This window comes from Cervus canadensis, chromosome 10, assembly GCF_019320065.1.
Source record: "Cervus canadensis isolate Bull #8, Minnesota chromosome 10, ASM1932006v1, whole genome shotgun sequence".
Lineage (NCBI taxonomy): Eukaryota > Metazoa > Chordata > Mammalia > Artiodactyla > Cervidae > Cervus > Cervus canadensis.
The window spans coordinates 68,731,773-68,756,357 of NC_057395.1; the positions used below are offsets into that span (position 1 = coordinate 68,731,773).

The 24,585-nt window shown below is 46.7% G+C and overlaps 1 protein-coding gene across 4 annotated transcripts in view; it reads right to left on the reverse strand.

The window, feature by feature from the left end:
• Nucleotides 1-24,585, reverse strand: part of CHD6 (chromodomain helicase DNA binding protein 6) — a 194,984-nt gene that overhangs the window by 39,503 nt on the left and 130,896 nt on the right. For all 4 annotated transcript variants that reach the window (XM_043480181.1, XM_043480182.1, XM_043480183.1 and 1 more), the window contains 7 exons: nucleotides 10,324-10,488; nucleotides 8,472-8,651; nucleotides 7,199-7,309; nucleotides 5,337-5,539; nucleotides 4,431-4,630; nucleotides 3,633-3,792; nucleotides 9-98 (listed from right to left, as the gene is read on the reverse strand). In XM_043480181.1, coding sequence (XP_043336116.1) covers nucleotides 9-98; nucleotides 3,633-3,792; nucleotides 4,431-4,630; nucleotides 5,337-5,539; nucleotides 7,199-7,309; nucleotides 8,472-8,651; nucleotides 10,324-10,488 — 1,109 coding nt within the window. The remainder of the gene's footprint in view (nucleotides 1-8; nucleotides 99-3,632; nucleotides 3,793-4,430; nucleotides 4,631-5,336; nucleotides 5,540-7,198; nucleotides 7,310-8,471; nucleotides 8,652-10,323; nucleotides 10,489-24,585) is intronic.

Consider the following 24,585-nt stretch of genomic DNA (forward strand, 5'->3'; position numbering starts at 1 on the left):
TATTTTACCTGGCTGGAGTTCCTTCAAATGCTTTATCTGCTGCTTCTCCCAGTATTTCAGCTTTTAGGTAGTAGAGCATCCGGACTCGCAGAAGGACCCTAGAAAAGGTGGACACGGTAAAGAAACACATCAGAACCCATCAGCTGCTTGTGCCATTCCCTCAGGGACCCAGGGCAATTCTGGGTGCTCCCAGGTTGTGAGTACTAGGAAAAGAGAACATTAATGGCAGACATTACTGTGGTCATCCCCATTTCACACACGAAAAGGTTATCTTGTCAGTTATCTGTTAAGGTTACCCTGTGAGCCATGGGGGTCAGGGGAGTAGAAAAACTGCAGCTCCCCTGGGCCTTAAGATGACTCACCCCAACCACGTGGCCATGAGACCTCTAGGGCAGAGCTGCCTTCCAAGGGGCTCGTTACCTATTTCCTCATTGAGTGATGAGTGGGGCACGTCGAACAGTGATGTTTTCAAATAGTTTCACTTGTACAGGTGCCTGTTGCATGCTCAGTCGCTTCAGTCATGTCCAACTCTTTGCGACTCCATGGACTGTAGCCTGCCAGGCTCCTGTGTCCATGGGATTCTCCAAGTAAGAATACTGGAATGGGTTGCCATTTCCTTCTCCAGGGGATCTTCCCACCCAGGGATCAAACTCATGTCTCCTGTGTCTCCTGTATTGGCAGGTGGATTCTTTACCACTGTGTCATCTGGGAAGCCTGTAACACCCTTAACTTTAGCCAAACAAAACCGCAGTATTGCCTTTTCTTTCTTCTCTTCTTCTAAAAATGACAGTTCTCTCAGTATGAAATCTACTTCCAGAAAGTGTGCTTTGCACACAAGCACAGCTTGATGAATCTTCACATACTGACCACACATGTGTATCCAGGATCCAGATCAGGAAACAGAACATCTCCCCACAAGGCCCCACTGGTGTTCCCTTCCGGTCACTTTACCCACCCCTGAACACATCATCACTGTCTTGGCTTCTTGAGCTTAGATCTGAAGCAGCTGTTTTTTAGCTTTTTGAAGTTCTTCTGATAACAACTTCATGCACTCTTCAATACTATCATGCTCCTAACAACAGCAGACAGTGGTTTGAGTACTCACTATGTGCCAGCATGTCTTAACTCACTTGATCCTCAAATCAATGCTAGGAGGTAGGAACTATTATGAAGGAAATCAACCCTGAATATTCACTAGAAGGATGTTGAAGCTGAAGCTCCAATACTCTGGCCACCTGATGTGAAGAGCTGACTCACTGGAAAAGACCCTGATGCTAGGAAAGACTGAAGGCAGGAGGAGAAGGGGGTGGCAGAGGTTGAGATGGTTGGATGGCATCATCTACTCAATGGACATGAGTCTGCACAAACTCCAGTAGTTAGTGAAGGACAGGGAGGCCTGGTGTGCTGCAGTTTATGGGATTGCAAAGAGTTAGACATGACTTAGCAACCAAACAACAACAACAAGGAACTACTGTCCTTATTTTTAAAATAATTCACCTGCAGGTAAGTAATGGGGCCAGGATTCAAATCCAGGCAGTCCTGACTGAAGAGCCTATCTTGACCCTCATCTGATATTGGTGGTGTGGTAATTTAGTCACTACAACCCCATGGACTTCTCTATGGGGAAGTCCATGGGACTTCCCTGGCAAGAGTACTGGAGTGAGTTGCCATTTCCTTCTCCAGGACATCTTCCCGATCCAGGAACTGAACCTGGGTTTTCTGCATTGACAGGAGGATTCTTTACTGCTGAGCCACACAGGGAGCTCATCTGATACAGGGGTGGCAGTAAACTTACTAGTGAAAGAGCTGGTAATTCTAGAAGCTCACAGGCCAGGTATGCTGAAGCAATCCTGCCTGCTCAGGAGAGAACCAGAATCCAAGAGCAAAGGGTGGACAATTCAAGGAGGCAGGTTGTAGATTCAATACACAGAAGGACAATGACTTAGAATCATTTGGTAATTCGGAGGTAAACTCCCATCACTAGGAAGACTGGAGTGGAGGCTGGAGGACTCCCTGTTGGGACACTGCCCACAAAACTCCCAGGCTGCGTGGGGGGCACTGTAAGGCCCCACTAGCTCTGAGTCTCCAGGTCTCACTGAGCCAGAACCAAGAGGACAGTGGTCTCCACCAGATTCAGAAGAATACACAGCAGTCAGTTTCTTCAAATCCAGAGAACTGCGTTACTGTCTTATTCTTTGATTCCTGGGGTAAGGCTTGCACTCAGGAGATAGCTGGGGCTGGTGGTAGAAATGTTGAGGATTTCTCAGAGGTTACAATTAATTCTGCTTAGCATCTGTGATGACCGTGCAGGTGTGGGGGAAGTTCTATGTCAACCTCTCCAGCTCAGCCTTTTCCCAACACTCCAGATCCCCATCTGCAGCTGGGGACGGGGCAGCCAAGTGCTGCTGCTGTAACTTAATAAGGCAAAACCGCAGTCCTTTGCTTTGCTCTTCATCATTTAACGAATGTAACGATTCTGTTATGGAGACAAGCACCACTGTTCTCCCAGCCCACAAGGCTCACAACCGTGGAGTTACCAGCTTTTCATGTCCCTCATCACACATGATGCTTCCTCCTTTAGTCACACCTCTCATAGTTGACACTTTCTCCCCGGTTCTACAGTCAGCATCCTAATCTAGGTCATCACGATCAACATTTATGATGACAAAACTCTGAGTTGGCCATTCAGCTCCAGGTAAGCACCTACTCCATCTTGTAAATTGTTACCAGATTATTTTTCTCCCCAAATACCATTTTTTCAATCATGTCTGACTTGTTCAAGAAACATGGCAGCTTAATATTAATACTGACAACAGACTCCTCAGGAGCCCTAACCCTAGCCCTAGGTTAGGCTCCATGGTCTCCCATCCATCAAGGAGTCCTTGTCCCCGCCAGCCTCCTTTCTGTGTATCCATGTGCAAACCTGTCACTGTTTGTGGCTGGTGCTGTCACTCTCAACTAAACTTCACAAGGACAGGTTCATTTTCTATCACTTGTTTTCTTTATCTCTGCCTGCCCCACCCCAGCTGTTAGCCCTGGGATATAAAGAATGCTATCTCAGATGCGTGTCCATCAAACACCAGGAGGCCACGGATGTCAAAGCAAATGGGAAGAGGAAGAACTCGGCATGGTGAGCTGAGCGTGGTGGCCATCAAGGCCAGTCTCCATTCTTGCTAACGTGCCCTTGGGGACGGAGGGAGGGGAAAGCAGTGAAATCACCAGTGTCCTCAGAGGATCTTGAGAGTCAGGTCAGAAGATTCTGTAGGAACTCCATTGGTAAGAGAGGCCAGGTTCCGGAGAAGAGAGATGGTTAAAGGAGGTAGAGAGGGGACTTTCCTGGTGGTTCAGTGGCTAAGACTCCTGTGGCCTGACTTTGATCCCTGGTTGGGAAACTAGATCCCACATGCCACAGCTAAGCAACTAAATATCCCACATGTCCACAATGAAGATCAAAGATCCTGGTGCAGCTAAATAGATAAATATTTGTTTCCAAAAAAAAAAAAGTAAAAAGAGAGGCTTCAGCGTGAATGAACCCTGACCCAGCTTCCAGCATAGAGCCGCCTGCCTTTCTGACCCTGCATGGTGGGCCAGGGGCACCCGCTGGCCTCCCACCAGGGGTGAGGGGCACTCACTTGTTGCAGTGCTGTTTGAGGTGCTTCTTGTAGCCGTCGTCATGTAAGACCACCTCGGGGTTGCAGGTGGCCAGCCAGTCTGCATTCTTTAACTCCGGGAGCAGCAGCTGGTTCTTCGTCTTCTTCCCCTTCCTCCCTCTGGGGACCGGAGCGGACAAGCCTGAGTCAGAAAGGCAGGGAGGTGAGCCAGGGTGCCTTCAATGTGGTTGCCGAAACAAAGCTGGGCTAGGGCGGCAGGGGGGCAGCTGGGCTGCGAGTGGTGGCCCTGGACAAAGGACCCCGCTCCTCAGTCAGGGATGCCGAGGGAGCACCCAATCCCCTACTTGGTCCATTCAGTCAGTTAGGAAGAATCTACCAAGTGCCCTGTAGGATCAAGAAAGGTGCAGCTGAACCTGTGTCCTTGGGGACCCCACCACCCAGCTGGGGAAGAGGAACACTGAACCTGAAGATGAGAAGGTGAGCGAGCTGCGGCTCAGCACAGGGAAGGAGCAGTCCCAAGAAACAGACAGAGGTGGAACTGGGGCAGAGCATGCTTTGTGAGTCCTCAGGTCACAGGAGGAGATGCTATGACCCCTAGGGCAGTGGGCAGGAGCGGGCAACTTCAAGAGGATCCAGCCACACTTAAAACATCCCAGGTAACATGGATGAGTGGGAAGGAGAATGGAAATGGACAAAAACCAGCATCTTTTCCCACCGGTGGCATTCTGAAATACACCTGAGAAGAGAGAGAAGTCCTCGAAGCACAGCGACGTTGACCAGCGCGGAAGAGGGAGGGAAGGACACCCCGCTGCCCCTCACCTGAGTGGTTCTGGAGCGTCTGGGCCTGCCCGTCTTTGGTGGGCGTGATCAGCTCCCAGATAAAGCTCTTGATCTTCTCGTCCCCTTTGTAGTGCTTGACGCAGTATACCAGCAGGGCCCGGCAGATCATCTCCATGTCCTTCTCGTTCAGATGCCACTTGAACCGCCCGTGCGTCAGGATGTCCTTCCACCGGCCCCAGCTGAGAGTGGACCCCCAGAAGGACATTAGAGGGAGGAAGAGCCAGCCGTGCCCTCGACACGGCGGGACACACTGGAGCCAAGAGCGCGTCTCGACTCCTAGTGGGGTCTATTAACTTCCCTGAGGGCTTTGTCTCCTGAAAAGCCTCGGAGGCCTGCACACTGCAGCCCACCAAATGCCACTGAGGGGACCCGGACACTGGACACAGCTTCATACGGCCCCTAGAATGTTAAGGCGGGAGGGGTGACCGTATCTGGAGTGAGGAATACATTTGGAATTAAGACAGAGTCCAGCTGCAGTGCTGGAAAGCGATGAGGGGCTCCCAGCAGCTAAACCCTCGGCTTCTACCAGCGCCAGAGCCCGGCACGCATCATGCGGTAACGCTAACATCTGCTGCACTGATTCCTGTACGTCCTTGGGGGGAAAGGCCGGAAATCAGTACCAGGCAGCAAATGAGTCCCAGAGATCTGCTGTGACAAACACACGAGAGAATCACGGCACGTCCGTAAAATGGCGGCAGAGTGTACTGACTGAGGGGCCCTCGGGCAGAAAGCTTAGTTCTCTCTTCCTCTAACAGACCCTCCCTCCGCCCAGACCCCCCCCCTCCGCCCAGACCCCAGAGGGGAGGGGAGAGACCCGCTGGACACATCTCGACAGAACAGAAGAGGGGAAAACGACGAGGGCGAAGAGGCGAAGCCAACACTCACCCGAAGATGAGCAGGTTCTTTTCCACCCGGAAGCACTCGGCCCGGAGGTAGCGCCTGGTTTTGTCATTGAGGCGCCGGGACCTTGTGGGCCTCTCGTCAGAGTCGCTGTCCAGCTCTGAAAACTCCATGAGCTCGTCCTCCTCGAAAGAGTTGTAGTGTTTGGTCTGCTTCCGAACGCGCGGGCGGTCGAGCACCAGGCTCTCCTGGAGACAGAGGGGACTGCTGGGGAGAGAGGCCCTGGTCTCCCTCCGCCATCATGGCGGACCCAGCGGCCGCTCCTCAGGACACGCACGGGGAAGAACCACACCCCTGTCTCGTCCGCCAGCAGGAAAGACCCTTTCCAGCACACCTGCCGGGTCCACGGCAAGCAGAGGGGACGCTCGGGGTCTTGCTGAAGCTGGCCTGTCCCCCCGCCTCCCTCCAGGGCTGGCTGCCACCATCTGCTGGTTCTGCAGTCTTTCTAACAAGGGCGAGGCCCCCAGCGCTGGAGGTGCTGCCTGGGGCACCCGGCTGTTCTGCCCAGCGCGCGGAGGCGGCTCTGGAGACAGGAGTCGGAGAATTCCATCTGCTAGGCAACTTTCTGAAGACGAACACATATTAGTGCTGCCTCATTTTGTGCCTTCCACTGGCGCCACTAACATTCTGTCTTTCATGGGAGAGAGAAGCGCACCCATTTGGTGGCTCCCTCAGCCACAACCATGACCACTTCTCTGGTCTCCATCATTTCATGCCTCTCACCCCCTCCTCCTAGGCCTCTTCCCAAAGCTCGGCTAAGCCCCTGCACACTCATCTATGTGGCCTGAATGTCGTCCCTGCATCTTCCCTCCCGCCTGGATGCTCCAACTGCTTCTGACTGTCTCAGGGCAAGGCCTTTTCTTCCCCCTCTTGCCCGCTGTCCTGCACATTGAGTCACTTCCTGACTGTGACACTGGACAACACTAGAAAGAGGTTACTAAGGGGACGGCAGAATCCTGTTAGAAGAGGCCAGACTAGTAACCTCTGGCGATCCTACAGAAGAACTGGCAAGGCTGGATGCTGGTTACTCAATCAGCAGGGTGTAAAGCAGGGACTGTCTGCTGGGTCTGTGAGCCCCTGAGAGTTCAACACTCATCCGAGGAGACAGGCAGACAGTGACCTGCTAAATTCCAAGGGAGGTGATGGGGTCAGAAACGGAGGGTAGGGCAGCTAACACTTCTGGGAGCCTCACAATGGGCTGGAAGCAGCTGCCTTCACAGTGTTACCTCCAACTCTGCAAACTGGGTGCCACCACCTCCTTTGTTCACATGTCTCTTTTATTCACTTTCTCAGTGAGGTAAGTACCTTGCCCAAAGACACACAGCCAGTCGATGGCAGAGCCAGTATTCAAACCCTGGTTTTATTCCAAGGCCATTCTCTTCCTCGTGTTCAGAAATAGAAACACTCAAGATACTGAAGGAATGGAGGGGAATCTAACACACTTTTCCACCTCATGCTTCTTTCCACTAATGTTTGTCAGAGGTAAAATTCCTTGCATAGGAGGTGCTAAAATAGAGGAAAACAGTCAACATGCCAAGGACAGGATATTGGCTTGGGTCACAGGGCTGATCTTGATCTGTTTGGTTAGTTCCAATTCTAAGTGAATTTTTACTAAAACTGGAAATTCCAGTTTTAACAGAATTTCCCAGGTACCCATTAGGTCATTTTAAATACAGTTAACATTTCTCAAGCTCTATGTGGCAAGCATGTTTTAAGTAGATTACATGTAGCATCTCATTAAAGAACTAAGGCTCAGGAGTCAATCATGGTTTGAGCTGGTAGGAGTTTATGGCCCTATGAGATATCTGTGAAATGTTCAATGAAATAAAATATTCTCAATGCTGTACCTTCTCACTCTTTGCTTCAGTGTCCAGTTCAGCTATTTTAGCCCACTTCTGCCAAAAGTTTGGGTCATCTAAGGAAATATCCGTTCTGTTCCCTGAAGCCACAAAGCTAGCCTGTAAAGAAGAAAGAACCAATAAACCATATTTGAACACAATCAATAAACACCCTGTGATCTCCAATGCACCAGAGACACAAGTATATGCTCCATCTGCATTCAAAATCAAAACCTCTAACACAGCTGCCAAAATGTTGAGTGAAAATCTCAAAGCTATTCTTTTTTTTTTTCATTTATTTTTATTAGTTGGAGGCTAATTACTTTACAATATTCATGTCAATGTATGGCAAAAACCACTACAATATTGTAAAGCTATTCTTTTTAAATTTTATTTCAAACATTGGGCGAGGAAATCACAATTTCAACCTACAGGATTATTTTTTGTAACTTAAATTCAGAAGCAGGAGGACAAGCCCGTGGGAGACAATGGCAAGCATATGTCCAGCTGCCCATGAAAGGGTTGATTCTTACAACTTCCCTGGACATGGTTTCTCTTTCAGTTCACCAGGTCCCAAGTGTCCATGCTGGGACAGGCCCTGGCTGGGCAGTATGAGGTCTGCAGAAATGAGTTATGCCTCCTAAATGCAAAACATCCCTGGAAGAGCCCTCCCCCCGTTAAGTCACCAGACTGGTGATTTACAGACAGGTTAAGAAGCTCAGAGAGCCCAGGGCGAGGGACCCCCAGAGGGATCTGTAAGTGGTTTGGTTAAGTTGAATTCTAAACCCAGTGACCTGAAGGGCAGAGGAAAGAGGCACCTAGGCTAGAAGCTGGAAATCTTGGATAAATACTCTCAAGTCTCATGAAATGAACAGAATACTTGCTTGAGTTTGAGGAATAGAGTGTTCACTGAAATTTCAACTCTCTGACATTGACCTGGGAGTACCCTACAAGGGAACTGAGATGACCAACTGAAGATTTTGGAGCAATCTCTGTTCATAATGAGGAGTGCAAATTGCAAACCCAAGTGTCCTCCCTGCCCACTGAAGATCAGCCAAGGATTTGAAGGAGTGAGTTCTTTTATAGCTTCTGACCCATCATTCAAACCCCTTCTAAGAACCTGCATCTTCAGAGTGGCACACAGAAAAGGCATATAGCCAGAAAATCGCAACACTCTGCATTTAGAAAAGTAGGAGCCCGTCCGATAAGGGTCAAAGAATAAAGACTTTCCTTGTCACTGCCCCCCCAACCCCACGTGGACGCTGCAAAGAAGGCCCTATACCTTGGCGAAAGTGGATCCTTTCCCCTCAGACTGGATGGTGATGGTATGCGTCCTCCTCTGCAGGATCTGGTCTATGTCTTCTTCACAGAACTTGGAGCCTTCGTCCTCTTCATCCATCAAGGCGCCATAGGCACCTTTCCGGAGCAAGTCCTCTACCTCCATCTTTGAGAGCTGCTGTACCTGGATGGGTCACCAAAGGCTACTCACAAAGTGGGAAATGCTCAGGAGGAAAACAGTGTCAAGTCTGACCTTCAGGACTCAGCACCCAGTTCCTCCGCTCATTGTGCATGTCAGAAGAATAAAGACATGGACAACAAGTTTTAGAAAATGAAAACCCAGGAGAATGATGGGGAGGGCGGGCAGACAATCCTCTACAGGGAGCCCTGGAATAAAACCCAGCCCAGGACCCAACGGCCCTAACATTCCTCAGGATGTTGGTTATTATCAAATGTCACAAACTGTTAAAACTAGGCACCACCAAAGAGAATATGTTTAAGTTTTATTTTATGTTTTAGTTTGAGTCTGTATCTTTAAAAACCTCCAGATGGACCAAACTGAGCTAGAGAATAATGATTTATTCATTATTAAATAAAAACAATAGTATTGGAAATGATGTCATTTCTTAACTAGAGAGAGGATCCCATGCCAAGTGTGATCTGCTCAATTGCTTGCTGAAAACAGGAAATGGGAGTTCAAAACACCCTTTCCTGGTTCTAATTAAGAATCTGGTTCTCTTTATATCAGTCACAGGAGGGAATTCCATGACTCCCAGCGCTGTACCATGAAGTATTATACTTAGCAGCATATGCATAGCTAAGAGGATACAGAACATCTGGACAAAAGGACAGCTTACTTAGGAGGGCCAGAGATTAAGGAGAGATATTCTGCTTTGTTTGCTGGGACTTTACTGCAATTCAAGAATCTTAGCAGCAACTTTTATCCCCTCCAGAGGCAGGAAAAAAGATTCTATTCACTGCCATGTTTCAAGCTGATTGATAATTTATTCATTCATTTCTTCACTGACCTCAATGCACTGAACGTCTTGAATATGCCAAGTACTCTTGGGGGTGCTGGGTATGGAACAGCTCACCTTCAGGGAGCTCCAAGTTTGCAGTATCAGATAAAGCATGGTGACAGTATATAATTTATAGAGCCGAGAGGGTTAAGATTGACTCATTTCCAAAGGGCAACGTTAAATGGGGATGTTAAATGTTAAATGCTCAATGGGGAGGGCATATATGTATACATATAGTTGATTCACATTGTTACACACACAGCAGAAACCAACACAGCATTGTAAAGCAATCATCTTCCAATTAAAAATACAAATATAAATTAAAAAAAATAAAAGTTTATTTACTGAAATGTTACCTAATGTTGGGCAATCCTTCCACCTAACTGCTCCGATGGATTCCCTTACCCATCTGTAAGATGCAGACTCACCCTCAGTAACCCTCTCTTCCAGGGGACTAACCATCAGAGATGTCTGTGCGTGTGTGCTTGTGCTCAGTCGTGTCCAGCTCTCTGTGACCCCGTCAGGTAACCCACCAGGCTCTTCTGTCCATGGAACTCTCCAGGCAAGAATACTGGAGTGGGCTGCCATTTCCTTCTCTAGGCAATCTTCCCAACCCAGGGATTGAACCCGTGTTTCTTGCATGTTCTGCATTGGCAGGTGGATTCTTTACTACCATGCCACCCGAAAAGCCCCCAAAGATGTGTGGCCTGACTCAATTTAGTGAAAGAGAACCTCAAAACAGCTGTAGGAGCGAAGGCTTCTGGCAGGTGGGGGTGCGGGGTCTGGGCTGCGTGACAACCCCCTCTCTAGGCCTGAGAGCAGTCCCGGCATACTCACGCCATTCGTGCTGCCCTTCCGGTTGATGTCCTGAAGGACGGCCTTGTCCAGGCCCAGCTTCAGGCTGGCCTTGTCGAACATTTCCCGCTCGTAGGAGTTCCGCGTGATGAGGCGATACACCTTCACGGCTTTACTCTGGCCTATCCGGTGACACCGGGCCTGAGCCTGGGGAGGAAGGAGGGACACACGCGTCAGTCACTAGACGGATGGTGAGGGCCCGAGGGATGGGGAAATGATGCTTACGTTCCACAGGGTGTGAGTGGCTGGCTCTCAGAGGTGGGTGGGGGTCATGGGACTGATTCTGAAGCAGAACTCCCCTGGTGCCAGCCATCCCTTCCAGAGCGCTCCTTTCACCTCCCATTATTTATGGGGTGACCCCCGAGTGCTGGGACACAGTGCCGAGAGGGACCTGGCTTCCTCCCTCCCCAGCCTGCAGTCTGCGTGCAGGCCTTCGGTCCCAGGAGGCTGCCCTGCTCTCTGGGGAAATGTCCCATTCAGAGCCAGCAGCCCCGCTTGTTAAGATTTTTTCATTTTACCACAGAAATTTTCACACATAGACAAAAGCAGAGAAAAGTATAAGGACCTCTTGTGGTCATTCTTATTTCACATCTCTGCTATGCCTTGATCCTCTAAGATTATTATGGATATCATTTCATCTTCACATATTCCAATACATATTTCTAAATATAAGGACTCTTGTAAGATATATTACCATGGCTATACTTCAGAAAATCAGTACTGAGTACTATCTAGCCAGTGTTCCTATTTCCCTGCTTATCTCATGTATATATTTTTAAGTTCACTTGTTTGGATCAAGATTCAAATGAAGCCCATGTATTGTAATTGGTTGATATATTTCATATTTCAAGTCTTTTTTAATCTACAGATACTCCCTGCCTGTATTCTCTCCTTTTTTATTTTTATTTATTTATTTATTTTTTTCTCTCTCCTTTTTTAAAATGCAACTTCTTTGCTGAAGAGACCAAACATCTCCCCTGTAGTTCCTCACAATCTGTATTCTGCCACCTGTACTTTGATTGCATTATTGAATAGATTCCTCTGTTCCCTTTACTTCCTCCAAACTGGAGTTATACCTTGAGACTTAATGAGGTTTAAGATGTTACTCTTGGCAAGTGTATTTCACAGGTGGTGTATAAATTTCCATCAAAAGGTATATGATGTCTGGTTGTCTTTCTTTCGAAGCTGATGATCACTGCCTAGACTCATGTTATCATTAGGGGTTACAATTCCCCTCTCTGATTTTTTGGTGACCCTAATGTACAGTTCAGAAAGGACAGACAAGCTAAATGTCTGGCTCTTTCTCTTTATATTTAATCAGTTTCCAAATGAACACCCTCCAGAAGTGACTAACGAAGATCTTTGTAATTAGTTTTTTAAGTAATACAATGAAAGTATGCCTTTAAATAATACATGTGCTATTTGGTTTTTTACTGCACTTACTGCTGTTACTATTCTTAATGCTGTTCAAATATGGCCTGTGGGAACCTCTTCGTTGGCTCCTGGCTTTCTGAGGAAGACTAGAAAAAATTCTGGTATTATATTTGGCGGTATCAGCATAAAGTCACAGTTGGGGTATGCTGTGTGTAAAGAAAAAGATATGGATATGTCTTCACTTATGTTCATATGTTACGTCAAAGACGAGCAGTCTCTGACAGCTCCCTTGCTCTCTGGTATGATAACATATTCCACACTCTCACTGCATATTTCTTGCCTAAACCCAGATTCAGCCATCTTTCCAAGGAGTCCAAGAGCCTCTTTCGCTGGTTAGTGGCAGTGAGAAGTAACGGTCTGGATGCTCACTGCCACTAACTTGGACATTGGTCCTGGGCCTACTCAGTGGGCAAAAGTACAAGTGTTTGTGTGTGTGCAGTGTGTATGATCGTGTGCACATATAAAACCAAACACATCATGAAATCATACTGATAACTTATAATTCCAATTTGGGACTATGGGATTTTAACTTCCTTAACCACACATCTGTACCTCTTTTTAACCACGTTGAAAAGTTCAGTTCTCAACCATGCCTATATTATTACCCATTTGATTCATCCCACAATATATAAAATACCAGAAAAACAGCATCATTATGATCCCATCCCCAAAAAACATAGCTATTGAAAACTACGTGACTTATTGCCCTGCCACCCTAAGCTATATCTCATTAAGTATGTATAGTCAAACTGCAGTGTTTAATACACACACTTGCAGATAGGGTTTTTTTTTTTTTTTTAACAGTGTCAGGATCGGCAATTCTAGAATATTTTTTGTGTAATTTAGGGTTGAGTGACTTAGTGAATATACTGAGGGTAAGAGGAATCAGGCTTTTCACTGTTAAAAAAGGAAATTACAAATATGGAAAGAAGAAAAACTAGAAAAACTCTCTGTGGTATCAGACTGGATTTGGAGGTTATCAGTATTGTCATGGTTAGGTGTGCACGTGTGTGTACACAACCACACCTATAAAGATACAGAAACAGACATGAATGTGTATTTAGGTTTATATGTTTAGGTAGACATATGCATGTATATACACAAACATAGGTTATGAAGGCACAGTATGTATATATGCATATCTGGATTACCTTTGTGTGTGTGTATTCTGGCTCTGTCCGCTGAGAGGGCCTAGACACAGTGGCATCCTAGTAGCAAAGAACATAACTAACTCTCAGATCTTGGTTTCTAAATTCCATTCTCCATAATAAGAACAAGGCCTGTCAGAGAAGTGATTAATTCTAGGGCCAGGGAGTTAGTCTGAAACAGATCACTATGCCAGAATGTGAGGAAGAACTCAAAGGATGATGGAGACATATCAAAATAATACCTGAAACTTGAAGAGGCTTCCACTGGCTGGGTCTAGGACTAACTCAACATCAAAATAAGTACAATGATGGACTATAACCCACTGAACAAAAAAAGAACCCATGAGTACACACTGACATAAATAAGCTAATGGGAGAAAGGGGAAGACTCTTCCATGGAGTAGAATCACTAACAAATGTAGAATGACTGTTAGAAAATCACCACTTTGCAACCATCTCAGTGATGACTGATCCAGGCAAAAAGGATCAATGGAAACTAAAGCCATTGGGTGAAACTTTGATGAGGAACAGTATATTTATATACTCTCAAAGCATTTCTCCAAAATTCCTTATGAATTTTAGAGGGAAATGAGCAACTTCATAGTGGAGAAATCCAGCAGACGCCACTAACTGAGCTCAAAGTGCTTATTATCAACAAACGAATGTCGTGTATCTGTAGCCGTGATACCCTGAGAAAGACCTATCACTGAGAGGTGTCACTGAACCCGAGCCCAGTCCTGAGGAAATGCAAACACAGAACAAGGGACCATCTAAAAAAACATACAGCCTGCACTCGTCAAAGACATAAATGTGGTGGGAGAATGAGAAATATCAAGCAATTGATCCAGTAACGGAGACTGAAGAGATAAGAGAACTAACTGTAATGGGTGATCCTGGTTTGGATCCTGGGGGAGGAACGCTGAGTTGGCCAAAACCCTCACGCAGTTGTGCAGAAAAACAAAAACAAAAACAAAAAAAACCCAGAACAAACTTTTTGGCCAACCTAATAGCTAGAAAGGATATTGAAAGAAATGATAAAATCTGAATATGGAGTTGTCGCTGTTTAGTCATTAAGTCGTGTCTGACTCTTTGCGACCTCATGGATTAATGTGGGGAGAAATGAAACCCTAAATAGCAAAAGCAAAATCAAACAGTTGAATCTAGCTGTATATGGCATGGACAGCATAACCCCAAGAGAGAGACTACTTTGAATATTTGTATTTTTCAATACCTTCATTGTGATATTATTTCAGTTTACAACTCCAATATGCCCTTTATCCAGATTCACCATTTTGCCTCACTTACTGTATCATTTCTGCCCTCTCTACTGTCCCTCTGAGTACACACAAAGTCATAAACACACGTGTGCACACACACAGGCCACTCTTTGTCTGAAGCATTTGAGAGTAAGCTGTCCCGGGTGCTTTAGTGTGCATTTCTTAAGTGCAAGGACGGTCTCTTATATAACCACAGTTTAGTTCTCAGGATCAAGAAATAAGGATAGTGTCTCTACATTAATTTAACCAGGTGGGAAAGAAAAAAATTAAACCAAGTAACTTTGGAAAATGGTATTTTGATAACATATTTTAAGACTAATGACCTAAAAAACACTTTGGTCCAATGGGAAGGAAATCCCAAAAAGAGGGGATGTGTGTCTATGTACAGCTGATTTACTCTGCTGTAGAGTAGAATCTAACACAACATTGTGAAGCACCTAGACTCCAATAAGAAATAATTAAAAAAAAAAACAAAACACTTTAGTCTGACACTGCTATTGTTTAGTCGCTAAGTCGTGTCTCTTCTGTGACCTCATGCATGGACTGTAGTCCTCCCGGCTCCTCTGTCCATGGGATTTCCCCAGGGTAGGATACTGGAGTGGGCTGTCATTTCCTTCTCCAGGGGATCTTCCTGATACAGGCATTGAATCTGTATCTCCAGGGCATCTCCTGCATTGCAGGCAGACTCTTACTGCTGAGTCACTGGGGAAGCTTTCATAGAATACGGGTTAGTGATTCTGAAACTACTTGATCTATGCATATACTAAGACTGAACAAATGAGTAAACGTATTGTATTATGATAACGAGACCAGGCTTCTCACAGCCAGAGAAAGGAATTACAAATATCGAAGACTGCAGAAGGCTACAAGGAATCCTATGGTGTTGGGACTGGAATCAGAAATCTCACGACAGATGAACAGATACAGAAGGAATACAGGTGTGTGGTACACGTGCTTGTGTTGGTACGCACACCTGTTTCCTCTGTCTGCCTGGGGAGTCTAGAAGCAGTAACACGCCAGTAGCAGGGCGTACTCAGTCACTTCAGTTGTGTCTGACTCTCTGCGACCCCATGGACCATGGCCCACCAGGTTCCTCTGTCCACAGGATTCTCCAGGCAAGAACACTGGAGTGGGTTGCCATTTCCTTCTCCAGTGATTAAAGTACGAAGTGAGTGAAGTGAAGTCGCTCAGTCGTGTCTGACTCTGTGCGACCCCATGGACTGTAGCCTGCCAGGCTCCTCAGTCCAGTAGCAGCGGGCACACTTAGAAGCCAGACCTTGATTTCTATAAGCCGTTCTCAACTAAACAGGAACCAGGGAGCCTTTGAGAAAGTCAGTTCTGTGGATGTGGCGGGGAAAACATAACCTGAACCTGAACGTCTCATGGTGCCAGGAAGTAGGGAAGTACCCACAAACTGACCGTGCTGGTGGTGGTTTAGTCATTCAGTCGTGTCCGACTCTTGTGACACCATGGACTGTAGTTCACCAGGCTTCTCTGTCCATGGGATTCGCCAGGCAAGAATACTAGAGTGGGTTGCCATTTCCTTCTCCAGTGGATGTTTCAGGCCCAGGGATTGAACCCGAGTCTCCTGCATTGCAGGCAGATTCTTTACCAACTGAGCTACGAGGGAAGCGGGACCATGTCTAAAGGATAGGAGCCAACCTGAAGGGCCTCCCAAAAGACCAAATCCAAACAGCAAAATAATGAGAGTAATGGATTCTAACCTGTAAGACAAAATAAATATTCAGGAATCCATACCGATGTGGGGGACAAACAACAGCTGTTCTTTATAGTTCAGAGTCCAATTCTGACCGCAGAAGGAATGACTAAAATAGAAATTACCATTAGCCAAACACACCATGGTATTAATTACTGAAGGCAAGAACCACTGGTGGATGCTAAAATTAATAGGCAAAAGTATGATAAGAAAACTGAGTATTTATAGCATCTCAAAATATCTCCTCCCAAGAAACTGACTTTGTTTTAAGGTAAAAATAGTAACTTTACTGTGGAGAAACCTGGCAGACACCACCTCAACCAAGTAACCAAGCTTAACAATCATGAGTAGTAAGACGTATCGACATTACATACCCCCCGAGAAGGACATCACATCACTTCTATGATATTCACGCCAAAAATGCATAACCTCAAATCTGATCATGAGAGAAACACCAGGCAAACCCAAAGTGAGAAACAATTCTACAAAACAGCTGGTCAGTAGCCTTCAAAAGTGTCAAGGTCATGAAAGATGAAGAAAGACAGGAGCTGTCACAGATTACAGGCGGCTAAGGAGTTGTAACTTATAAAGGAAACCTGAGATCCTGAACTGAATCCCAGACCAGAAAAAGGAACATTTGCAGAAAAATGGAGTCTGAATAGGGTCTATAGATCAGAGTACTGTACCGATGCTAATTTCCTGGTTTTAATAATTACACTATGGTTATGCGTGCTGCGTGCTTAGTCACTCAGTCGAGTCTGATTCTTTGCAACTCCATGATTGTAGACTGTCAGGCTCCTCTGTCCATGGGATTTCCCAGGTAAGAATGCTGGAGTGAGCTGCCATTTCCTTCTCCAGGGGATCCTCCCAACCCCAGGATCAAACCTGCATCTCCTGCTTGGCACGCGGATTCTTTACCACTGAAGCCACCTGGGAGACGTGTATGGTTATACAAAATGATAACATTAAGGGAAGCCGGGCAAAGGATCTTAGAACGCTGCACTATCTTGTGCTTTTTATTTAAAATGATTTCAGAATAAAAAGTTTTTAAGAGATTTTGTTTTACAATGCTATCTATATTTAGCATGGTTCCAAAGTTGAATATACAAAAAGGCATTTTCAGAAAAACTAGTTTCTTCTATCATTTCTCTGTTCCCTCACCCTGACTCCCTCCCCCAATAGATAATCATTTAAAATGAAGGTTTTTGTTTACCTTTCCATGGCAGGGGAGGCATGACAGATAGACAGACATCCAGCCTTTTTAGATAAAGGCTGGCATACTATACATACTTTTTCCACCTTATTTTTTTTTCAGCCAACAATATCTTCAGGTGATGACTCCAAAGCAGTGTGTAGAGATACTTCTCATTCTTTTATCAGAGCTGAATAAATTATCTTAGTCAATAAGTCTCCTACGGATGGACAACTAAGTTGTTTAGTTTTTGGCTTTTACAATTAATTGCCACACCTTCTTTTACTGTCTTTAGTGCTAGTAAATCTTTATTATTAGGAGGGATCTGATGGCCAGCCCTGGTAAATAAAGGACATGATCAAGGTAAGTAATGTGCTTTTATGGATTATGGAGACTATAAAGCAGTAGTAATATGTGGTTCCTGCCAAAGCAGGAGATGCAGGTTCAATCCCTGGGTTGGGAAGATCTTTTGGAGGAGGAGATGGCAACCCTCTCCAGTGTCTTGCCTGGAGAATTCCATGGACCAAGGAGCCTGGCGGGCTACAGTCCATAGAGTCACAAAGAGTTGGACACGACTGAGACAGTAAACAACAATATGAGGTCATTAAATACTGAAATTGATTTTCTTATTTTCTGGCTCATCTGGTGTTGAGGGAAAATTACAAGGGGGAGTTTCAGAAATGTTCTGAGCAAAGGTCTAACAGAGCTGCAGACATCACCAATTTATGACCTTCTTAGAATCAACATTCCCATTGGTCCTTGCTACTAGCATCCTGACTCTTACATAAGGGCAGCCACGTCTTTGGCTGAAACCATTTCCAGCATCCCAGAGTCGGCCAGGTCACACAGTTCTGGACAAGGACATGTAACAGTAGTCAACCCGGACTAGCTGGAAAAGTTCTGCTCTTCTGAAAAAAGCATCACGCCTTCCTTCCTTATTTTCCCTACCCGGGGTTTGAAATGTCCATCCTGGAACCAAGAGTGTGTAAACCACACTCATGGAGGCTGGTGGAGCAGCGAGACAGAGGAATCCAGGACTCTCCAGTCAGCATGAAGTCACCTGACTAGTCCTGGGATATCTATCTTTGAACTCGTTGCCAATTGAGAAAAGCACACCTCTGCTGGGGGGTAGGGGGCTGGGGGTGGGCAGGGGGCGCAGTCACAAGTAGCTGAATGGTACGAGGAGACAGAGGCTCTACCAAGATGACTTACTGAAGATAACAGGGTGAGTTCTGTCCCATTTAAGAGATCGTTATTTCACAATCCAATCTCATATACTCCTTATTTTCCTTATCAGAACTCACACACACAAAAACGTGGTAGAGAGAAACATTCAGAACTAAGCCAGCAACTGAGATGAAGTCCAAACGAAACACATTAGCAAAGGTATAAACACAGAACCTCTGCTGGAGTCAGGGCCCCTGTCCCAGGTAGTGGTGCAACCCCTTCACTCCACAACCTCCATCCAGGGGAAATCAGGGCTCCAGTGCTCTCCGCATGATCTGAGAGCTCGTAGGTGGTTCTCTACTTTTTAATACAAGAGCCTCCGAGAAACATACGAGATAAAGTAGTCATGGTCAGAAAAATTTTAAATGGGTACAGATCCCAATGACTGTGATGGGAAGACAGAGGGAGTCTCAGATTTCCAACTGCTTCCAGCCCTCAATTCATGGTGGTTAGGTCCAAGTCTAGAACCTTATATCATGTCTCTACAATCACATGAAAATTCAAAGGTTGGTATGAAGAACCAGGCATGCTGTTCATTCCTCTCTTGACCCTTATACTACTTCAAATGACTAGCTCTATGACATTTTAAAGGCATGTTTTAAAAAATACTTTAAAATACTACTTGTACCTTAAAATCTACATCATCAGAGAGGTTAAAAGAATTTCCCAGAGTGCCCTCTAACTCAAGCACTGTGAGCATGCTGGGATACTCTGCCAGTTCATGTTCTACACACAAGTATTACATCTCAAACCCCGTGGTTTGACACTTCTCTTGGTACTTCTGTTGTCTGTGTCCACGGGCCACCTACTCATCAGAGGAGGACTCAGGGGCTCTCAGTGCAGTATGAACCAGGGCCCCAGGAAGCTGCCTCCCTTCAGCCATCTTCTCTGCAGGCATACTTTGGAATCTGCAATTTCCAGCTCCAGACTTACTCCTCGGGGAAAGGCATGTTCTCTCTGACAATGGAAACGTCTCTGCGGAAGAGCGCAGGTATCTCTGCTCACCACGCTGTGTTTCCACTGTGTGGTTCCAAAGCCCTGTGCGCTTCTGCTTCCCCAGGGCCTGACCTGGGGTGGAGTGCTCCTGAACGTGTCCCTAGGTCAGGCGAGAGCTGGCTGAGGACAGGAAGGAAGGAGAGGCGAGCAAAGGCCTGGGAAAAGGGAGCTTTGGGGCAGCAGAAAAGAGGAGCAGGGAGTGAGACGGAGACTGCACTGAGGAGTGGGGCAGGAGAGACCTTGCAGGAGCTGGACTCACTTTACCGGGGACTCGCGCCCTACCGTGAGCACCTCCACCTGTGTCAGGCGCCGCCAGTGCTCCCCCAACTCTCAGTGGCCACACATCTTGTCCCCTCTGTCTGGAACATTCTTCCTACTGATTTTGTATCCTAAGATTCCCACTCCCACCATTCAGATCTCCCCTAAGACATCACCCTCTTGAAGAAGGCTTCCAAGGCTATCCTCTAAATCAGGGCACCCAACCCCACCATTCTCGTCCTCTTATCCCGTGTTGTTTCTGTGTATCGCTGTCTGCGACTATATGACTTATTCTTCCCTGTTTACTGTCTGCTTCCCCCACTAAGATGAAGGCTCCAAGAGAGCACACACCACGGGTCTTGCTCACTGCTGTGTCTTTGGCACATTAAACATGCCGGCACATTCTGGCACATCCCAGCATTCAACAGACGGTCACTGAGCGCCTGGGCCACATAACGGAGCAGTCACAAAGTCTTCCTTTCTTCTAGCAAAGAAAAGTAAACTCGATGGAGTTTAGTCCTCCGAGTCACGGGCAGGCACACGATCAGTATCAAGAGGTGGTGCCGGCAGAGGCAACGGCACAGGGACCGGCCCCTCTCCCCTCTCAGAGCACAGTGTCAGCTCCCCGCTCCTCTGGCTGGGCTCCCTCCTCCCTTCCAAGCCCTCTGCAGAGGCCGCATCACCTGTGCTTGTGCTCTCGGCCAGGATGCCTGCACCCAGGCTTCCTGAGTTCCCCCTTTCGGGGCCTCATCCACAGGAAGGACGGGACCCGGGTCACCTTACCACTGTTACCGTGAGGCCTCTGCGAGGGTGGCACGTGCCCTCAGAGCTGGAGTGGCGCTGGCTTTTTGAAACATATATATTTCTCCAGCAAGCCCTAAAACATATATATTTCTCTAGTTCAATCCCCAAAGCACAGAAAGCCCCAGCAAAAAGATCCGAAGGCTGAATGAACGAACTTTCAATAATCGTTAACGAAAAAGCACCAGAAAAGGCAACACTGCTCTCTGACTTGGGCTGAGTTTTCAGACAATGCAGCTCTGTTTCCCGGCCGTGGATGCTGGCTTGTCTGCAGCCCTGCCTTGGGGACTCGGGCTGACTTCAGCTGAGCCCAACCCCTGCTCCCCCCACCCTGGTCGGCTTCCTTGTCGAGGCTCAGAGGGGGTCTGCCTAGGATCAGTTGAGAAGCAGTGTCCTAGCACAGTCCCTGCCTCCCGACGCTGCCCCGACTCCGGACAAACATGGATCACACCAGATCTGTCCGGGATGTTTGAGACCACAGTGAACACTCAAGTTCACCATCTGAACTTGACCTCTGGGGCTACGCTAAAATTTCACTAGCATAGAAGGTGGGACCATGGTCATAATTCAGACTCTCTTTTCGTGGCCCTGACGTTTTTATCGGGTAGAACGTGCTCCAATTGACTCGTAGAGGAATGTTCTATGCCACACCTATTTTCCAAGAAGAATACGATCATCTTCAATCAGGGTAGGAATTGTGGCTCTTCAGTAACCATGAAGAACTACAGATGACTGAAAGCTTTCACTCGTATACATAAAATATCAGAATACAGGCATATGTGTGAACGACTGTGTTAATGTGACCTAACTGGCTAGCAAGGTCAGTATCAGGGAACGGTCAGGTTGAGTCTTCTGCTCTGTTAGGGACAGGAATGCATTTCACTGATGTTCACAGCTGATTTATCTGCAGTCCTGTGAACCACACGCTGGTCTCGGCACCCCAGTCTCCAGACTTTGTCTTCTATATCACATTCCCAGCACGTGGGTGAAGTGTAAATGCTAGGGAGACTGTGCTGAATGCGCATTGTTTTTTGGGGGGATTGTCTCAGACCTCATACTCCCCTCCCCACACCAGGCAAGCCTAGAACACCCTGCTCCATCTCTGGGGGGCAACTCAGAATAGCCCACCAATAACCACAGCCCAGTCCCCTGCCCTAAAATTACTCTGTGCATCCCAATTCTTTCATTTCTACCTCGTCTGATCAGATGTCTCAAAAATAAAGGAGAGTTCCCCCTTGGTTACAAAACTGTAAATAAAAATAATCCCAGAGGCAGCCAGTCTGGGAGACCACAAGTTGAGGAATTCTAACTCTAACGTGGACCTGGGGCTGTTCATTGACACCGTCATTCATGATCAGATTCTGCATGATCTTGGACAAGTGCCTGCCTGAATCACCTGAGAGTTCATGGTCTTTGTTTCTCCACAGAGGCTGAATGTTAGAGGAAGTTCAGAAGATGACTCAGCATACGAAACCCTCACACAGTCCAACTTCAGTCTGGACATCCCCACTAATTCCTTGACTCGTCTCTTGCAACTCCCCCAGCAGTGGACACTAACAACAGCCATTCCGAAGCTGCTCCCTTCTCTCTAGACCTTTCTCCCTGAGAGCCCTGCCCACCCCATCTGACCAGACACATCCATCACCTCAGAGGTGACTGATCCACCTCCTTCAGGCCTAGACATTCTCACTCTCGCTCATTCCATTTCTTGGCACTGCACCATCAATGTCTCGATGCCTCTGGCCATGACCGATCTCTAAATGCCAGCCCTATGGTTCTAATTTTCCTTCTGAAAGTCCTTCAGGCATGCCCAGCTAACAGAGCCTCCAAATGGCCACCCATCACTGGCCCAGGTACCGAGCCTCATCGCCAGGTGAGCGCTGTGAAGGAGCGCAGAACTTCACAGCTGTCGAGAACTTACGACTTAAGGAACCATCTGCTTCAGGGTTGGCAAACATCTTCTACAAGAGTAAATATTTCAGATGCTTTGGGCTACGAGGGCCCTGTTGCAATATTCAACTCTGCCACTGTAACATGAAAGCAACCAGAGATAATACAGACACAAATGGGTGTGGTATATTCCAATAAAACTATTTTTAAAAACAGGCAGCTAGCCCACAGGCAGTAGTCTCCCGCCCCCTATTAGGTTCCTGCTGCTGACCTTGTCAAATGTTAGTTTCTACTGATTATTAGCACCGTGGTGTTGAGTATGTTAACTCCTTTAAAAATTGATTATATCTAGCAACTCTTTGTTTTCTTTGTTTTTTTGGTGGCCTCGCAGCTGTGGGATCTTTGTTTCCCCACCAGGGATGGAACTTGCGCCCCCTGCGTTCGTTGAAAGCACAAAGTTGTAATCACTGGACCTGCCAGGAAAGTTCAGCAACGCATCCTGGACCCAAACATCCAGTCACCAGCAGAAAGGCCTGATGGTGAGCTGGTCACAGCCACTGATTTTTCAAGTTGGATGCTGAACAATGTGCCACAAAATTTGTTTTACGATGATTTCTTTCCCCTGAGTTTTATCCAGTTGTCACCAACATGATAATTTAGAGCACTGCTGTTTCAACTAGGAGACTGCTTTCTTCCAATAAAATGTTATTTGGAAACTCGTTAAATGAAAAAGACAGAGCAGAGTGGCTCTGTGTGGCATGGTGGGTAGGCAAGAAGCCAGACACCCTTCACCTGAGCATCCCTTCCCTGGCAGCACCCCCTAGGGCACCACCTCAGTTTTGGGAAACAGCAGCCTTCAAACTTCTCTTATCAGTCACTCTTATCATATCATGAAAAAGGCTCCGAGGTCCCACCGCTCCCCCAACCGCACACTCAGCGCCACTCAGTGGGGGGGCTGCATGTGCTGAGGTGACCAGGGAACCACACGCTGGTCTCACACTCTTGAGTATCAGCAGATATCCCAGGAGCCAATACACACGTGGGATGAAGCGTGTCGTTAATGGTAATGGACGTAACTCTAGGATCTAAAATGGTCTTCTTGACGAGTCAGAATCTTCTGGGCTGACTTACTGTGTCATCTGGTTAAAACGTCGTTTTTTTTTTCACTTTCAAACAGGGTTGATAAGGAATTCTGAACCAGAAGGATCAGCTCTGTCGTTTTCTTGTTTGTCTACATTTGCCTTTTAAAATGCATTAACTCCAATCCTTGCAATAGTCTTTTATAAAGCCAATCATTTTTTTAAAACCAAACATTATTCAGTCTGGTTAAAACTAACAAATTTAATCTGCAAATACAGTTAAGTCCCCTAGAGAGGAACCTTCAGGCGGTGAACTTTCAAAGATGCGAACATGCATCTGGCTCCAGCAAGGAACCAGAATCTGTGCCAACAACGTCAGGCGTGAGTGGAACTGCAGCTCGCCCTCCGTCTCCTACTGCTGACGACCCTTCAGCTCCACCATCTCCCACCTCCTCCCCCGCCTCCAGTCAGTAATTCTTCTTGCCTGTTCGCTCGATGCCAACCCCTGTAAGCCAGCTGTTGTACTGTACTACTGTACTCTTCAAGGCACTGCGCTATAAGATTAAAAATATTTCCTGTATTTTTTGTGCCTGTTTGTTTTTATTAGCTATTATTTGTGTGAAAAGTTATTACAAACCTATTGCACCACAGTACTATAAAGCTGAATGTGTTAGCTGGGTGCCTGTGGTTCCTTTGTTGGACTTACGAACAAATCGGACTTAAAAACGCACTCTTGGAAATGAACTCATTCGTATGTAGGGGACTCATACTTAACTGGCACACACTGAACTCTAATGTGCTACATTAAGTGGGGAGCAAAGGAACTAATGAGGATGCTTCAGTCACCCCAGCCACACTAGGGAACGTTCCCACACCTCTGGGTCATCTTCATGTACTGTAAACGACATACAGCTACCTCACAACCAAAGTGAGTGAAAATGCCAGAAGCAATCCATATGTCAAGAATTAGAAAATTACTCAAGCTTAGTATCTTTCTTTATATGTCTGATAATAACAATGAAGAGTAGTTCTAAGCTACATTTTGGAGGCTACCACTGTGAAATACCATTTGATTCATCGTAAAAGAAAAAAAACCACTCTGATTAGTGGGAAGGCTCGACATTTACTTCTTCCTTAGTTGTACCCCCTGACCGAGGCCCTGAGCCTGCCATCCGGCCAATGCTGTAGCAGTAGCATGGAGCATGGCAGACTCTCTCTGTAGCCA